This window comes from Lissotriton helveticus, chromosome 6, assembly GCF_964261635.1.
Source record: "Lissotriton helveticus chromosome 6, aLisHel1.1, whole genome shotgun sequence".
Lineage (NCBI taxonomy): Eukaryota > Metazoa > Chordata > Amphibia > Caudata > Salamandridae > Lissotriton > Lissotriton helveticus.
This window is the reverse complement of record NC_136067.1, coordinates 1,887,524,372-1,887,543,999: the sequence shown is the minus strand read 5'-3', so window position 1 is coordinate 1,887,543,999 and position 19,628 is coordinate 1,887,524,372. Positions and strand designations below refer to the sequence as shown.

General features: G+C 44.5%; 1 protein-coding gene across 1 annotated transcript in view; it reads left to right on the top strand.

Moving 5' to 3' along the window:
* LOC144762925 (TATA box-binding protein-associated factor RNA polymerase I subunit A-like) overlaps window positions 1–19,628 on the top strand; it is a 124,650-nt gene that overhangs the window by 89,801 nt on the left and 15,221 nt on the right. The window contains exon 5 of the mRNA XM_078648225.1: window positions 2,952–3,106. Coding sequence (XP_078504351.1) covers window positions 2,952–3,106 — 155 coding nt within the window. The remainder of the gene's footprint in view (window positions 1–2,951; window positions 3,107–19,628) is intronic.

Here is a 19,628-nt window from a genome sequence, read left to right as displayed (position 1 = left end):
TCCCCTTCAAGGAGATGATGGCAAAAGCAGTAGGGCCCAGCTACAACTAATCTACCACCATACCTGGCTATGATACAGCATAATAGTCAACAAGGAAATGCAATGTGGAAAGCAGAGAGAAGGAAGAGCAAACCACAGTACATTAGATTGGCAATTCTTTCTCTTTTAGAGATCCCAAGAATGAAGCCTCTTCTTCTACCTGGCTGAACATCATATTCTTGTCGCTGAGACACCCTTGAAAATGCATCCTTTAGGACACTGACCTACAGGCAACAAAGTCTCTGTGCAGTTTCATTTGTCAGTCAACGCTGGACTAACATCTGGGGAAATCACTACACTTTATCATGGGAGAATTGAAGGGTAAGCAGAACTGTTCCTCTGAATTGCCCTTGCTCCTAGTGGACAACTTAACTGCTTGTTTCAGGATTAGGCGAAGGGGTTAATTAGAAGAACCCATTTCAGTCTGAAGAAAAGTCTCAATATAGTTTCAAAGAGAGGAGTTGACCTAACGGATAGGGCCGTCGACCTTGAATCTGGGGAACTGGGTTCGTGTCTCGGCAATGACGCTGATTCTGGGCAAATCACTTAATCTCCCCGTGCCTAACAAAAAACAAAAATTAATGTGTCCTCATGTAATGCAACTGCTGCTATGTAAAGCACTCTGATAACCGATTAGGGCAAAGTTCACGCTATATAAAACTCTGTAAAATATATATAAATATATTTTTAAAAGATCAGTCTCCCTTTTGCCCTCATTCTAGCCCAGCAGACTTCCATCAGCTACCCTCTCAACGTTCTTCAGTCTTTTAAACCTATCTTCCACACTAACAATGGAGGCAGCAGCACAGTACTGAAAATTACAGGTTATCATTTGTTGCCTTCTGATCAGTGACAAAGGCCTCTAAAGTTTGATTTGTTTTTTCAACATTGGCTAATCTCACCGGTTTGATGTAAAAAAAAACTGCTGGTTGCTGGAGCATCAGACAATTAAGCACCACTCTTAAGCTCAGTCCTGTGCCTGTTAGTGCTATTTCCTTTCACTTTTGATGTCAAAGCCCCAATGGGTCCACAACACTGCTGAAAGTTCACCTTTGTTTACTGCAGGGCTCCTTCTACCCTCTTAAATTCTCACTGCTGGTTGATGGGGAATGATACGAAAAACAATTGTCCTCAAACCGATCAAGTATGTAATCTAAATCAATTATAACAATCAAATCCTTAGGAGCTCATGAATTGACTGCTCATAGTATTATAGAAATACCACAAAGAAAAATGTGCAACAGCCAGAAGTATCCGGAAACATGTAATTTATTCCGTTATGTTAGAGAAGCTTTTTTTCTGCAAAGATATATTCATATAAAGTAGTCCGTGATTAATTTTCAGAGATAAATTCAATTATAAACAGTCTGTGTTGTGTGAAATACTACAAAACTGTTAATTTATACCTACAGGATAATTCTCATATATGTAATCCATATTCTATTTATGAATACATACACTGAGAAACCACACAGAAAGGAGCGCCACTGAAGCCAATATTACTTGTAACACATTTATTAGTTACTGAACTCAAAACAAAGTAGTTGTATTAGCAATAGGTTGCGTGCAGGAAAAGAAGGAAAGTTTAAAGGAAGTGGTAGTGGTGGGTGGTGAGAGGGTAAATCATAGAGGTAGAGATAAACATAATTTGATTCTTTCAAAAGTTACTGGTAATCAAAACCAATATCAAAAGACCTGTCTGATGTAGAACACTTCTTTATATGTAATCTGTAAATTAATCATGCACCAAATGCAATTTCAAGTGTATATCAGGTGGGAAACAAGTACAGGTCTTGTACAGTGGAGGGCGTCGGCGTTTCGGCTGATGCATGGAGGGAAGTTTGGGCCTCAGCTGCGAGTCTTCATCAGAACGGGATGGGGCAACCTACTCCTGGTGCCAAGCCTGGCTACTCAGGTGTGTTGTCGATTTACATAAACCCATGGCCCAAGTTCGCCACGGTACAGGAAACAAGGTGTGCAGTTATTACAACACCATTCAGAACCTTATCGCCGTTGGAATGTGTGTGAGATGAATCACTCTCCTGAATCTAGAAGCACGCGGCTTGATCCGTGCTGCTCGTCAGAATTACGGGCAGAGAATGAAGACTTGCCACGCCGGTAGATAAAGCCCGGCGGTCGGCCGTGCGTAACGTGCACGGATTGAGCCGCGTGCTTCTAGATTCAGGAGAGTGATTAATTATGTACTCTACATATATTGATCTATGAAACTTGTAAAACACTATTATAATGCCTGCCCAAGAATGTTGCAGCTGTGTGGCGTCTTTCCGTGCTTCATCATAGCTTTGCAGGACATAATATAGTTCGTAAATGTTTCAGAGCATGACGAACTCTCCAATCATCATTCGTCATACTCTAGCTGGTAGGGTCACCCATCTTTTACTGCCTCTCCCAGGTCTCCACATTCTTGAGAAACGCGGAAAACCACAGACAGCACACGGTCTGCACCAACTGCCACATTCCCCTGTCACCATGGATCACCACAGCATTGCACTCATAATGATAAAAATCCATGCTGACGGCAGTGCCGGCTAGTGGAGAGCACAGCTTTGGATCTGGGAGTGGGAGTGTTGGCACAGAGGGTGGTGCGGGTTTTAAGTGGCAGAAGGTCAGGTTATTTATTTTTAACTTGGGACCAGAGGAGGTTTGGGAATGTTTCAAATGGAAAGGGTGATGGGTGGTTGGTGGCGGGAGTCCATGTATGTTTTTTATCGTCAGTTTGGTTGGAATTTTGTGGAAAATTAGATATATTGGCTGGTGGGATTGGGTAAAAGGAGGCCAGTTATAAGACCAGGTGATTGCCAGAGCTGTAATACTTTTATAGCACCTATTTTATCACCTGTATCTTTTCTTTGAGGTTGTCACACTTTTTTGTCTTGTCCTTTCTGCTCTAGGGAGCATCTTGAATGGCTACTTCAAGAATGGGATTCGAGGAAAGACTGGTGGCCTGCTTATCACTTTAGTCACTTCCAGGCTGAAAAGGATTGGCAGCAAAATGAAAGGCTAGCAATGAAGAAGGCATTTGTGGCAAACATCTTATTGGGAAAAGGTACCATTTTATTTCTATTCTGTGATGCTCTGCAGAAATTATTGGTTTTTCAATGCTTTCTGTCCTGGACAAAACACTGGGTGTTTCAAGGCAGATGGTTATTTCATTTTGCGAAATCGAGAAATATAAAAATGTAGTGCATTAAGTGCTTCCTTTGTTTATGCTTTTGCTACAGTTCATCAAGTTGCATGTATACCATAATTGGAGCACCACAAATCATGTTCCTGATTTTATCTCCTGTTATTTAGACACAGAGTTCAAGGAGGAATAATGGAGTGCCCATGTCTCTGTACTAACATCTTTTTCCAGCTTGCAGATGGGGTACTTTTCGATCCTTATATTCATTATTTTCCAGAAACCTGTTTCTGGACTATAGAGGCTAGCTCTGATCACTAGCTAAATCTTCCTATATGATAACGTAGTACAAAATAAACTGCATTGTTCATGGTGACAATTATTTATCTTAAGTTTTATAATTTATATAGTGCGGACCTAACCACTGACGGAGTGGATCACTTTACAGATTACCAGAAATGGCGTTCAGAGAATAAAGATAGTAGTAGAATAAGGGTGTGCATAAACAATCATAGATTAGAGTACAGAAAAGACTGTAAAGGAGCATAGTGTTTTTTTAGACTGGTTCTATATAGGTGAGTTTTCAGATGGATACAAACGTAATATAATGAGTTAAGTCTCTTTTTTATTGCTACATTTTGTATTTTGTGAGTGATTAATCTTGTGGCTGTAGAACCTGAAATTCATATTTTTTTAGAAGACTCCTCACCAACACCACCTCTGTCAGTTTATGGATTTCGGCAATTAGTACGATAGAAAATCAGATCCAAGACGTACACAATTCTTCTACTTGGTGGCGTCCTCCTACAAGATTTCCTCTGGGCTAGCCAGCATTTGTGTAGGGGTTTAATGAAGCTCTATGAAGTGCAAGAAATAAGATGATGGATCAGTGCATCTCCGTAGAGTGCATAGAAGAAAAAAACTTTAATAGTTAATAGCGGACCACAGGCAGCTTCTTATGAGAGCCCCCGTGCTTCTGTAGGTAATGGTCTCAGTGCTAGGGCATTGAGCTAACCTTCTTGGTACTTGCTGTCCACTCCAGCAGGTCTAAGACCGCTTGAAAGATTTTATGTAAGTTCAACTAATTGACAAAATGTTTATACTTGTCGCCACATTACATCACGTTTTGTATGAGCCATATTCTCTGGTTAGATGGCTTATTGTTAACCACTGTCTGGGTTTTGCGGCTTTGTGTAATCTTTTCTTATACAAGCTTATGGCTGTTTCTGCATTGCTGCTTTTTGATATTCTTAAACTTTGGTAAATGGGAGTGCGCTGAATGTAAGAGCATCACACCGATGGGCCAACGAAAGGCAATGCATAATCTGCACAGCTGCAACCAAGTAGGAGTTACCTGCTTGTAGCAGTTAAGGAGACGCTCACCGAAGTATTCATGTTATCTATTAGACCTGACAGCCTTAAGGTGGGCTTCCCTAACTTTTTGCCCTCCTCCCTCCAGTTTTCTGATCTGAACTAATTTTTGTTAGTTTTAGAACTCTGTGCACCTTACCACTGCTGACCAGTGCTAAAGTGCCCGTGCTCTCTCTCCTAAACATGGTAACATTGGCTTTTTCCCAATTGGCATATTTAATCTGCTTATAAGTCCTTAGTAAAGTTCGCTACATGTGCTAAGGGCCTGCAAATTAAATGCTACGAGTGGGTCTGTTGCACTCATTGTGCCACCCACCTACGGAGCCCTCTAACCATGGCTTAGCCTGCCATTGCTGAGCCTGTATGCACAGTTATAAACTGCTACTTGGGCCAGACAAGGTTACCTTCTTGTCTGGCCTAATCCTTCTCTTTTCATACAGACAAGCAACCTCTAACATAGACCCCGACTACCCACTGGGCAGGGTGCCATGTATTTAAAAGGAAGGACATGTACTTTTAAGTTTTACATGTCCAGGTAATGAAAAACCCTTACATTTTGTTTATTACTCCAAGGCATTCTCTCCCTTAGGATAACATTGGGATTTCCTTATTACAGCTTTTAAGTGTAATTCCCAACTGTGAAGACACTTTTCAAGATTAATGTCATTTCAACTCACAATTTAAAATCATTAGTTAGGTGAAGTTGAATTTTAAATTCGAGTTTATTAAATGCCACTTTTAGGAATTTGGCATTTATTTACTTTTGCCATTTGGTCCCTTCTGGCTGTCTCTGAGATACACTTCTGGGGTAGGTGACAGCTGCCTTCCTCATGCCCTCTAGACCGCCACACACAAAGGAAGGGTAGGTGTGTCTGAGTAGTCATTCACATGCAGATGGGCTATCCTGAACAGTATGAAAGGGAGGACCTGACACACCTGAAAGGGCTGTAGCCTGTCCTCACCCAAAGGATTAATTACCCCATGTAATGTGTCAGGAGAAAGGGCAGGAATGGAGCACCTGTGTCCACTTCAAAGTTTTCTTTGAAGTCTCCTCTTGGTATAAGTACTGGACTTCTGGCCCTACCAAATCAGTACACTTCTGGAGCTTTGACTGCCCTGCCAGGAAGAAGAACTACTGTGCTGCTGAAAGTGCTGCCACTCTGGTGGACTGCTGCTTTGCTGGAATCGACGCATCCTCTGCTGCAAGAGCAAGATTGATGCATCTCTGCTGTTGCAGGGAACCAGACCAGGGCATCAGAGTTGGAACCGCTCGTTTGCACCTGGAATCCCTGCTTCGGCACCGATGCATCGCCGCCACTGCATGGAGAAGATCGACAAATCATCTCTACAGCGTGGAGAAACCCGGTGCATTACATTCAGAACTGCCACACTCCAGAACATATGCTTTGCTCACAGAACGAGTGCATCACCGCGGTTGCGTGGAGAAACTCTGAGTAACACCTCTACTGCATGGAAATCACTGACGCAGCCCGCTGTTGTGACCAGGGTTAAGGAACTTTGGATCAACAGGCCCGGCATGGGTTCTGTCTCTGGCCCGTGCTCCATCACGGTCGCTCTGAACTCTTGACTTTGTCCCGAAACACCACAACCAATTAACTGTTTAGGTGCTACTTGCTTCTAAGCTCTTTTTTTGCATGTAGTCTTTAAAAAATCATATCTTAGCTTCTACTTGATGGATTTTTGTAGTTTCGGTCTTGTTTTATTTATAAAACAATATTCTGTTTTTCTCAGCTGGTGTGAAGTCTTTTTGTGGTGTTGTCACTGTGTTATTGTATTAAGAGTTGCACAAATATTTTACACATTGCCCCTTGAGTTAAGCCTGACTGCTCTACGCCAAGCTACCAGAGGTTGAGCACAGGATACTTTAATTTAAGGTGTCTTGCAGTTTACACTGACTAGGATTATGGTTTCTGGTTGGACGGGGTGCGTACTTCTGATTACCAGAAACCCAATTTTTAACAGTGGGGATAAGCGGTGAGGATAGGGCTGGTGTTTGTGCAGTGCCATTCAATAACCAGGTGCACACTACCCTTCCACATCAAAGACCATTTCAGATTTTTCTTCATTTTTCCCTGCTTTGTATTTTGATTCATCCTCTACATCATCTCTCTGGCTAGTTCTGCGACTGGAAACAGGGAGTTTGAGTTGACCAAGCTGGAAGATTACACAGTGGTGCAGTTGTAAATCTTCTGCAAGGATGTTAGAAATGTGGTCTCAAGTTAGCAGAGGTATGCACCTTGTCCAAGTGGGAACCCACACTTTAGTCAGGGTAAGTGTAGTACACATTAAAATTTTCTGTGCTCACTCTCTGGTAGCTTGGCACAGAGCAGTCTGGCTAAACGAAAGATGCAATGTGTAAAGTATTTGTGCACACACATACATAAACACACACAGTGAAAACACCACAAAAGTACTCCGCACCAGTTTAGAGAAATAGCCAATATTTATCTGAGTAAACCAAGACCAATAGGACAAAAATACAACATGCACAAATCAAGATATGAATTTTTAAAGATTGAATTAAAATGCAGTCAATAGCTCCAACTGGGGCTATCTGACTCCAAAAGTTCAGTCCGATCACGATGGAGCACGGGCTGGATACAGGAATCATGCAGACCCCCTTACAGTTCCTTGGATGCTTCAGAAATGAAAGACGATGAGTGGCGCAGAGGAGGTGAGGCGTCGTAGATGCAGTTGATGCACTGGTTCCGAAAGGTGGTGCAAGGTCACTGAAGCTTTTCCACTCCCGGACGATGCGTTGTGCAGAGGAGGTGATAAGTTGGTTGCAGTTACGAGGCCTTGGTTCCTGAAGGCCAAGCAACATCAGTGATACGTCGATGCCAACAGCGTGATGTGTTGTTTCTACGGCATCAGAGGCGAACTGCTGGGCTGAAGGCGATGCATCGGTCAAAAGCCACTCAGGGCTGGGGATGCGTCGGAGTCAGAACGGTGTGCCACTGCCATTGGTGGTGCTGTGTCTAAGACTCGTGCAGTGGCAGTTCTTTGGAGGCACTGTGGCAATGTCGGGGCTGCATTGAAAGTCAAGATAGTTGCGTTGAGCACTCTGTGAGCGATATCAACGGCTTCGGTGCAGGCAGCGGCTATTTTGCAGGGATGCACTGGTTACAAATTGATGCTCTGATTTCTTGGTTACAGCACCAAATTCACCTCCAAGGGCCCAGGACTGGATTTGATGCCACTTGGCAGGTTAGGACTCGGAGCAGAGGAGCCCAGGTGCTTGTAGCAAGATGCAGGTGAAGTCTTTGATGTCCCTGGGACTTCAGCAACAGCTCAGTCAAGCCCTTGTAGAACCTTAGAAAGCAGGATGCAGTCCAGTCTTCTCACTCCCAGGTAAGAAGCAGCAGGCCAACACAGCAAAGCAAGAAGCAAAGTGGCAGTCCCTCCTGGCAGCTCAGCAGCTCTTCCTGGCAGAACGTGCTCAGTCCAGAAGTGTTCTGAGTATATGGTGTGAGAGGTCCACTACCTATACCCATTTTAGCTTTTGAAGTAGGGAGACTTCAAAGAACGTTCTTCGTGGTGCACAAGACCCTGTCCTTCCTGGCCCTGGCTCCAGACACACTACAAGTAGTATGCAGCTCTTTGTGAGGGGACAGGCTCAGACCTATTCAGGTGCAAGTGTCTACTCCTCCCACCACTCTAGCTCAGGAAGACCCATCAGCCTGGTGATGGGCCATCAGGATATGCATGGCACACTTTGTGTGTGACTGTCTAGAGTGCATTCGCAAAGCCCAGCTGTCATCCAACCCAGATGTGTTTTCTAGGGACAAGCAGAATGGAGAAAGTAAGAAAATGCTAACTTTCTAAAAGTGGCATTTTCAGACCTGCAATTTAAAAACCAACTTCACTAAAAGATGTGTTTTTAAATTGTGAGTCCAGAGACGCCAAACTCCAATTTTCATTAGTTTCCCAATTTGAAGTTACACTTGTAAAGTGCTACAGTGCAGCTCCAATGCTGACCTATGGGACAGGTAGGCCTTGCTTTAGTGAATAACGAATTTAGCAGTATTTCACTACCAGGACATGTAAAACCTAAAGGCACATGCCCACCTTTTTACATACACTGCACCCTGCCCATGGGGCTACCTAGGGCATACTCTAGAGGTGCCTTGCATGGTATTAAAGAGATAGTTTGTACCTGGCAAGTAGGTGAACTTGCCAGGTCGACATGACACTTTAAAACAGCCCCCAAGCTCAGCAAAGGTCAGAAAAACCAGACGAAGAAGGCAAAATGTTTGTGGATAACCCTGCAAATAGGGCTAGGTCCAACAAAGGAGATGGGGGTACCTGCCCCAGGAACCACCAAGAAGGTGGAGTTTCAAAAGGCCTTGAGGGCCAGGGCAGAAGCCCACTCCCAGGAGAGTAATTGTGATGTATTCCTATAGGTTCTGAATCGATCCCCCTATTCCTGACCCTATTCTGGTTAACAAACCAACAAGTTAACTAGCAGTCAGCCCATGAGGCAGCAAACCCCCATGATGCAGATACCGTTATCTGACGAAGCCACACTACGGCACAGGAACGTGTTATCTGATTAGGTCATAACGCTTGCGATCTAATTAGACAAGCGATATTCCTCCAGCCCCTGATAAGGCATACGGAGTTCTCATAACAAATCAAACCTATGACAACCTGGGAAAAACCCTGCGGCCATTGTTTTGATTTCACCGAGAACTTCAGCAAAAGAATGTGCTAACGACCAAGTCGTATGACATCCTTATTGACGTATCTATGTCCATCCTTACGTCAATCTCGGCACCTTAAAGGTATAAATATTACCGATATTGCGCTATGCAAACACACGCGGTGGTGACGAGACGGAGCAGCCATACTTGCCGAAGCCCAGAGCAGAGCAGACCCCGCTGGCGCAGCCCCGCCTTCCTGACGCGCTGAGAACGAGACGCGCTGCTTTCTCCTGCCGAGAAATCCAGCACCGGCGCTTCCGGGTAGCCCTCGCAGGCAGCCTGGAATATCGAGACCAGAGAGAGAGATACCATCCCTCATTCATCCTAACTTCCAGGTACAGAACTGAATAACCCCTCACAGAGAATTCTCTAGTCAGTCACTTGGCAAAAACAAACTTAACTTAAACTGTAACTTTCTATTCCCGCCCACGCATTAGACTTAGGTCAGGTACACGGGGTAGGCGTATTTAGAAACACCAGTTGAGTACGTTTAGTCAAATGTATATGTGTATGTAATATATTTTAATCATTTTAAACCTTCATATGGCTTAGAAACCATATCAATGTTTTTACAGTATTATTTTATACTTCTGCTTTTAATGTATGCACTTTACTTAACTATAAGTATTGCAATAATATCGATCCATTTCTCTTGTATGAGAAAAGAGACTGATCAATAAATAACATCTTTTATTGAACACGCCCGTCTCTTCCTTTTCTCTACAATCTGATGAGACTAAGAATGCACGTACTGACTGAGTAAAATAAATTGCCTTTTGTTCACACGACTCTCGAGATACACTCTTGATTAGGGGAGAGCAAAGTTGTCATGTTCTATGGTTGTCAGAAACTAAATCCCTTCTTGTCTATCCAGGGAGGTTCAACTCCTCCTTGCCTATTCGAGAAAGTTTCTAGTGAACTCTGAGCTAAGCTGGCAAACCCAAAACTTTAAGTCTAATATCGACAGTAGTAGACCTAGTTAACGTCTGGTCTAGGCCTATACTATTGAAGGTATTATTCCAATGCGCAGAGCCTATTGGGATGATAGGAACTACACTACATAATGAGATGGGAGAGCCTGAGAATGGCTCTTCTAAGGAACCACCTGCAGCAGTTGAACCACCTGCAGCACCCCTGGATTTTGTGCTCCCTGTTAGAGCAGGAAGCAGTGTCCCCTCCAGTAAGTTATCTCCAGAGGAGCTGAGGGAGAGAGAATTCAAGCTATACAGATGAGAACATTAAAAATGGAGGCTGAAGAGAAAAAGGCTGAGAGGGAAACCAAAAAGGCTGAGGCTGACAGAGCCTCAGCAGAATAGAAACTACTCTTGGCTCATTAGCTGAGTTTGAAGAAGCTGGACGTGAAGGCAAGGCAGTCTGTTTCCAACTGTGATGGTGGCAGCATACATGCAATACCTGATAGAGACAAAAGGTCCTGTATACCCAAGGATTTGGTGCCCAGGTATGTGGGGGGAGATGACATTGATAAGTGTTGTTCTGCTTATCAGGTTGCACTCAAAGTATACATAGGGTACCAGAGGAGCACAGGATTTGTGGAAACACATGCCTACACTTGGGAGGGGCACACTTCTGACATTAGAAGTGGGGGACCAAACTAATTACACCCCTAAGAAGGTCATTTTGATTACTAAATTTAGGCAGACCTCCGAAAAGTATTGCCACTGGATTCAAGCTAGCCTGGCTGATGACGGCTGATTAGCCAGAAACCGGTTCCAGGATGCTTGTTTCTGGTCCAGGGAAGACATTGCTTGGCAGTTCAGGCTAGACTGTTCCCATGAGGCACAGGGTCAGACTGATTTGCATATGGCCATGTCTGAACTGGGTTGGTGGAGTGAGCTAAAGAATGATGATGGATTAAACCCAGATCAGTTGACTGGGGGTGAGTGCTTGCAATGTTCAACACTCCGCCCATCATCCCCTTAGGTTTTACACTTGGAAGGGGCACACTTCTGACATTAGAAGTTGGGGACCAAACTAATTACACCCCTAAGAAGGTCATTTTGATTACCAAATTTAGGCGGACTTCCGAAAAGTATTGCCACTGGATTCAAGCTAGCCTGGCTGATGAAGTTGGGGATTAAATTAATTACACTCCTATGAAGGTCATTTTGATTACCAAATTTAGGCGGACTTCCGAAAAGTATTGCCAAAGATTCAGGGACAGCCGGAAGCTCCCCAACCAATCTGGGGTAGATTTTTTTGATTACTCCTGTAAAGCACTGAATGGCTGAGTGAGGGGCAGCAAAGTTAATGATTTTATTGGGTTGTATCATTTGATCATGAAAGAGCACATGCTCAGTATCTGTTGTTCGCCCTAAGGTGACAGGCCATGCCCAGACGTGGGCCCCTTGCTCACTTTGCCACTGGATTCAAGGTATCCTGGCTGGTGACGGCTGATTAGCCAGAAATCCGTCCCAGGATGCTTGTTTCCGGTTCAGGGAAGACCAGCCTTGGCAGTTCGGGCTGGACTGTTCCCATGAGGCACAGGGTCAGACTGATTTGCATATGGCCATGTCTGAACTGGCGTGGCGGATTGAGCTAAAGAATGATGATGGATTAAACCCAGATCAGCTGACTGGGGGTGAGTGCTTGCAATGTTCAACACTCCGTCCATCTTCTCCTTTGGTTTTACACTTGGGAGGGGCACACTTCCGACATTAGAAGTTGGGGACCAAACTAATTACACTCCTATGAAGCTCATTTTGATTACCAAATTCCAGCGGACTGCCGAAAAGTATTGCCAAAGATTCAGAGACAGCCAGAAGCTCCCCAACCAATCTTGGGTAGATTTGTTTTATTACTCCTGTAAAGCACTGAATGGCTGGGTGAGGGGCAGCAAAGTTAATGAGTTTATTGGGTTGTATAATTTGATCATGAAAGAACACATGCTCAGTATCTGTTTTACAAAGTTACGCCAGCACCTAGTTGACAGTAAGCTGACTGACCCCACGAAGCTTGTTGACGAGGCAGATCTCTGGGCTAGCACCAGAGTTTTCAAAAAGGTAGCTGGGGTGGGGGGACACACCCACAAAGGTGGTCAGGGTTCCTAACGGAAGAAAGAAGGGGAAGAAAAACTTAAAAAGGAGTTCTCAAAAGGCCCACAAAATAATTCACAAGTGAGGAATGGTAACCAGTCACAGTCTGATTCTAAAAAGATGGGATTTGTTGACCATAAGATAGGGAGGTTTGTACCCCAATGTACAGAGTGCCACAAGTATGGGCACAACTAGGTTGACGTCAAATGTCCCAAGAAGGCACAGCCCCCCACTGGTGGACGGACACCAGGGTTGGTCGAGTGTAGTGCTCAGGGAGGAAGTAGTCCCAGTTAGTTTTGGGGGACTGTCAAAGGGCTGGCTGAGCTCCTATTATTTGCCTTGGGAGTGGATCTGGGCTGAAAAGTAGATTGGAGCGGAACTCCACAGAATTCCACTGAGTTTTTAAGGAAGTCCACGAGCTCTACCCATCCCTAGACAAATATTTTACGCAATGCCTCTTAGTTAAGCCTCACTGTTTTTGCGCCAGTCTGTCAGAGGGTTAAGCAGAGGTTAATTTAGTGACTTTTATGGTTCATCCGGACAAGGATTGTGTTATTGCCGGCTTAGGGTTTTCACTAGTCTCAACCAGTAGCCCAATTTGTTACACTACGCATTTCAGAGAGATCTGATTCTGCAGCAAAATTCTCCCAGTGCAGAAAATGGTGAAGCACTGTAGGTATGATCCAGACTGTACCAAGCTTTCGTAAGTGCCCCCCTCTGCAGCTGGTAGGGCTTCCCCCTACTAATAATCATAGGTATGAGTTGATAATAATATGACTGGTCAGGTGTGAGTCAGTTTAGTACCTAGAATTATCTGGGCAGGCACACAGCAGTGTGGCTGCTCAGTAAACAAACATTGGCAAAGCCAGTAGGTCTCACCTTTAAGACCTGTTAGCTTTGCAGACATTGTTTACCAATGCTGTGCAGCATTAGGAAAAATGAAAATACTTTTTTGCTGATGCTGTGCAGCCTCAGGAAAAAAAGGAATAAAAAAAGAAACAGCAATGCCACGGCCGTCATTCCACTGGTATGAACATGTGTAATGATGTATGCTGGCACTTGCATCTTGATTAACTCAAAACAATGTTTTCTATTGGTATCTGTGAGAAAATGGGTAAGTGGTTGAAAAATTGGTTGGTGAAATCCTTCGCAAGCAACAACCAAATGCGTGTCACGGTGAACCACAAAAAGTCATTAGCCTTTGCTTAACGCTGTGATAGTTTAGCACAAAAGCAGTCCTGCTTAACTTAGCAGCAATGTGCAAAGTATTATACAGCACTCAAACAGTAATGAAATGAAAACAAAACACAAGAAAATCCCACACTTATTAAAAAAAATATTGAGTAAATTCTGAAAAATAAAATTAAACCAGAATGACAAAAACCAATTAGTAGAACTGGAGATATGTAATTTGAAAGTCTTAGGTAAAATTAGCAGCAAGTGCCAAATGGGGTTATCTGGTCATGCCAGACTGGGACAAAGCCACATCTAAATAGACTGCAAACTGTGCAGAATGCAGAAGCTAGGCTTCTGTTAAGGATTCCCAAATTCCAGTCTGTCTCTTTCAAGAAAACTATAAGCTACACTTGTTTCCAGTTAGAGGCCATATCAAATTCAAGGTCCTCTGTACCGCCCATAAGGCCTTGCACAACACTGACCCAGAGTTTTTCAGGCCTGCCTTCCCTTGGTATGAACCCAGCAGACTCCTGCGCTCCTCTGGGGCCAAGAAAATTGTGGTCCCCAAATTCCGAAAGATAAACTCGGGAGGTAGACGTTTCACTACAGGGACAACCAAGCTCTGGAATAGCCTTCCCCCCCCACATATCAGAGCCTTGCCCCCTCTGACCTCCTTTAGGAAGGAGCTTAGAATGTGACTTTTTAATAATTAAGGGTCTATTTCCAGTTGTTTGTCATAGTGAGTTTAGCCCCAAGACACCTCAGGGTGTACAAGAGCTCTATAAATCCTTTTGACATAGCATAACAAGTTCAAGCCGACCACGATGGAGGGCGGGCTGGGTACAGGACTGAGTTCGGCCTGCTGATCAATGGACCTGGTTGTACTTGTACTGAGTAGTGAGTTTGCGTCGGGCTGCATCATGTTGCGTTGGTTCTGATAAGGCCGCCAATCAGGAGCTGCAAGGTAGTGCAATGCGTGGTCCTGCTTCGAGATTCGTTATGCTGCAATAGTTCCAATGATGCAGTCGATCACAAGCTCAGGGTGCTGCGATGCGAGGTCCTACGATGGTTCTGAGGGAACCCAGAGTTGGGCCAGGAGGAGTACACTCTGATTCCAGCCAAGGGCCTAGGACCTGTGGGCACCTGTTAGTGATCAGGACTCACTCCAGCAGAGGCCAGCAGCAGGGTACAAGCAGATCAAGTTGATTCTGGGCAGATGCAGGACCGGTCTCTATAGCTTGTTATGTCCCTTTTGCTCAGAACAGGAGGCCAGTGAGCTAACCCTTGGAGTCACTCTGAAGGTTCTATGTTTAAGTAGCAGCCCCATTGTACTTTCCTCAGGCAATAGGGCAGTCCGTTTCCAGCTGGGCAGTCCTTCCAGCAGCAGGGCAACAGAGCAGTCTTTATTTTGAGTGTTCCACAGGTCCACAAGTGATCTGAAGAGTTGAGTCTGAGGATCCAAGATTCTTGGTGCACTTGGTGGCAGCTTTGAAGTGGGAGAAACTCCTAGATTCTCCCCCTCCCCCTCCCCCCCACCAATCTGGTTCTGGAATTTATTTATTTCCCCTGCCCTGACTCCATGGGTCTGGAGTGACAATAGTAGGGGTGGGCGGTAAACTCCGCTCAGCTGGCGGAGTTCGCTCAGTTTCGCCCGTTCTGCTTGGAACACGGAGTTCAGCGGAACCTCTGCCATCTGCTGTATAGCGGAGTTTACCGGCACCCACTGCTTGAGAAGAGATTCACATTTTAGCCTGTCTGCCTCCTTTATTATATCAACTATCCTGTGCCTTGTTTTCATGTGTGTCCAGGCTTCTTTTCATCCAGGAGTGCCCAGCCTTCCTCCTGGAGCCTGCCGTCTCACTCACCTACTGTGCCTGCGGTGTCACTGAGAGACAGCAGCCCCTCGGCCTCCCTTTCACCTCCTCCCGATGCAGGAGGCACTGGCTAGATGGCTCCCCTGTCTCGCTTTCCTGCTGAAAGGTAAGGCTGATGTGCAGGGGTGCCATTGGGTTAGTCTGAATTAGGCTCCTGTCCAGAGGATACTTCTCTAGCAACATGCAAGCAGGGAGAAGGGGCAGAGGGCCAGTTGCCGGGGCATCCCACCCTGCCATCACCAAGGCCTCCTTGCACTACCAGCTTCAGGGGCCTGTCGACTCACCCCTTCCATGCTCTACACACAGACGCTCTGTGCAGCGCCATCCCATCTCTGGTGCTCACAGTGGCCTGTGCCCCCACCCTGCAGCATATGCTCCCTTCTCACCCCTCCCAGCAGTACTACCGAAGCCCCATCTTACTGACCAAGCTACGCTCCTTGCACGGAATGCACTGCAGAGTTCTGGAGCCCGGGCGCACAACAGCCGCGACTCTGTCGGCACAGCGCTCGGTGCCCAGCCACGCTCCCTTGATTGCCGTTTCCAAGGTGATGCCAGGTACAAGGTGGGAAGAGGCCGCTATAACCTCTGCCGAGTGATTGCTGGGAGCTGTGATTCCAATTAGGCTGGACATACAACATACTAATAATTTCCCCTCTGCATGCCGCATGCTTCCCAGCTGGAGTACGCCAAGGCGGACCGAGTGCCAGGGGAACACACAAATACAAGTTTAATCTCAACAAAATGGTCACAGCTGGCTGTGCTCCTTTTATTTGCCTTGTGAGTGGATCTGGACTGAAACATAGGGTGAAGTGGAACTCCGCAGAATTTCACAGAGTTTTTATGGAACTCCGCAGAATTCCATGTAATGCAACACTGCGAACTCTGCCCACCCCTAGACAATAGACTAGTGTGAGCGTGTTGAGTCAGCCCCTTTGAAGTGCAAATGTGGTAAGTGGCAACTCCAGCTCTCCTATCCTGACAAAATGACGCATCCTGACATCACCTAGTCCCACTTTGTATCACTTTCTGGGAGGAATACACAAAGGGCAAAAGGCAACTGCCAACGTCAACTAGTCATGTGACCCAGGATACAGGCTGCAGGTACTAAATGGCTCTGACAAGAAAATGGCGACTTTCTCAATTGTAACTTAAAATTCGACTTTATCGTTAAAGGTTTTAAAATGTAATTCATTATAGACCAAACAGGACATTTATACCTGTTCCCAAGCAAAAGTTACCATTTATTAAATTTAATAAGGTAACCCAATTATATCCTATGGGAGAGGTAGGTCTTGTAGTAGTGAAAAAAGAATTTAAGAGTGCTCCACTAACAGGACATGGAATATTTTATAGTACACGTCTGTCTTTTAAAAATACTGCACCCTGCCCTAAGGGCTGTTTAGGGCTTACTCTAAGGATGACATATGTATTAAGAAGGAAGGGTGAGGCCTGTAAAAAGGGCTATTTTACCAGGTTAAAATGGCAGTTTACAACTGCACCTAGGCTGCAATGGCAGGTCTGAGGCATGTTTTAAAAGGATACTTTAAAGGATAGTACAATAAGTGCTGCAGGCCCACAAGTAGTATTTAATTTACAGGACCCGGGTACATGCACTACGACTTTACTAGGGACTTACCAGTAAGCTAAATGTGCCTATTGGGTGTACGACGGTTTTACCAAGTTTAAAGAAGAGAGCACAAGCACTTTATCACTAGTCCTAAAAGCCAACAAATTAGATTCGGAAAACAGAATATGTGAAGGCAAAAGGTTTTGGGGCGACCTTGCAGAGAGGCCAAGTCCAACAGTATCATTTATATAAATCTTTTTAATGAACTCTGAAATCACTGTGTGCAGTAAATCTCAAACCTGCATATTATAAAAGACCATCACACATGTTCCTTAGCAAAAATAAAGTTTATCTACAATGAAACTGAAATAGTAACTGTTACACACACAGGAGAAAATGCATTGTGTCTCAAGTCAAAAGAAATCAACAAAGACATTAACAGAGAGGTAAACCATGAAATAAACTATTGTGTGGTCATAACGAACAACTTCTAAATTTACGATAGTCATTTTGCCATAAATGGCATTTAATTTGTTACTTTATTGACGAGTACATTTCCCCTCCATTTCTGAATATGAGGGTCTTACAAGGACTTTAAGGATGCAGGGACATCTTAATGGCCAGTATTTGTCTTTGTATTTATTAAGTGCAACATTCATCCCTAGGGTTATCACGGCGCTTAGGAAAGCGTTATCCTGAGATGGAAGTAGCAAATGCCTGAGTATCTAGGAACAGAGGGAGCTAGGTTAAGAGGCTGCAGGTGCCAGTACTTATATCCTAGGGAACAGCTATGTTTTCAGCTTCTTCCTGAAAGACGTATAATCTTCCGTAAGGCGAAGATCTAAGGAAAGTTCATTCCAGTAGACAGCTGCCAAATTGGATAAAGAGCGACCCCCTGTTCTAACTTTCTTAATGCGTTTGATTTTGGCCAAGGCATGATGGCGAGACCTCAGTTTTTGTGTGTGGGAATATAGAATTCGATTTTGTCCTGCAAGATTCAGGGACCACCCTTGAGTAGCACTCTGTGTGCATAACACAGGAGCTTAAACTCGGCCCTTTGTCGCACAGGTAGCCAATGGAACTCCCTCAGACATTCAGATGCTGAGCTGTATTTGCTTTTATTACAGACCAGCTTGGCGGCGGCATTCTGTATCATTCGCAGTCGGGAGAAAAGATACTCAGGCATCCCTACATAGAGCGCGTTCCCATAATCTAGTTTACTAGAAAGTAATGCCTGGGTAATAGTATTTCTGCAGCTTAAGGGGATCCATGAAAAGAGTCTTCTTAGTAGTTTTAGCGTGGCAAAGCTTTTCTCGCACAGTGCTCGCACTTGATCTTGCATGGTTAATGCATTGTCAACGAGTTTGCCCTGATTTTTTGCAACGCGTTTGGATTCCGGGGCTGGTCCTAGTGACCAGTGCCACCAGTTATTGTCCCAGAGTCGGATTTCAGACTTCTCTGCGTTTAGCTTCAGACAGTGTTCTGTCTTCTAAGTTGCCATTTCTGAGAGACAGTTGACTAAGTTGTTTCTGATATCCTCATGCTTTTCTTTGAAGGCAATTAGTAACTGCGCATCGTCTACATAGGAGCAGATATTGAAGCCCCGTTTCCTGCCGATCTTTGCTAATGATACATAGGCATTAAAAAGGGTTGGGCTCCGGGAGGCTCCCTGCAGGACACCATAGTTGATGTTTTTTGGACTGGAAGAGAAGGGACCCATTTGAATTTTTTGTGTTCTATTACGTAGGAAGGAGTTGAGCCATTGAAGAGTTTTTGAGTGTAATCCCTTTTTATGCAGAATGCTCAACAGGAGGTCGTGAGATACAGTGTCAAATGCTGCTGTCAAATTCAAGAGGAACAGGGCGCCAGCTTTGCTTTGATCCATCTAGGATCGGATGTTATCTGATACTGCAAGTAAGGTGGCTTCTGTGCTATTAGAAACTCTAAAACCAGTCTGAGATGGATCCAAAAGATCATTGGTTTTTAGAAAGTTAACCAATTGTTTATTGACCAGTTTCTCCAATACTTGAGACAAGTACGGCAGTTGGGAGATTGTTCGGTAATTTAAGGGATTGTGGATTTCCATGCCAGCTTTTTTCATAATGGAAATAAAATAGTTTCCTTCCATATATCTGGGAATACTGCAGTATCAAGGGATTTATAAAAAATATGCGTAACATACAGGCTTAGGACTGATGCGAACTGAGCGAAAATAAAGTGAGGACAGAGGTCAAGCAGAGATCCTTATTTGACCTCAGTCATAGCTTTTGCAACCTGCTCGTCAGTAAGAGGGGCCAGGTTGCTTAAGTAAGCGTCTGCTTCAGGGTATGGGGCTAGGGTTTCCCAGTCTGATTCATCGGAAATGGGTTGGCTTTTAAAAAAGGGATAGATTTTAGAGATTTTATCAGTGAAGAAGTTGCTGATTATCTCGCAGTTGTCACTTGAAGGGGTCATAATATGGGCCATCCTGGTAGGTTTGCAGAGTTCCTTCACTATCTTATATAAATCTTTGGGTGAATTATGGTTGTCATTTACTCGTTTTGCATAGTAGTGTTTCTTAGCACTTTTGAGAGCATTGTAATAAGTCTTCAACTCCCCTTTGAAGTGCAGTCTATCGCTACCTTCTTTAGATAGTCTCCATTTATGTTCTAATGAGTTGCATTTCCTTTTCAAATTCAAAGT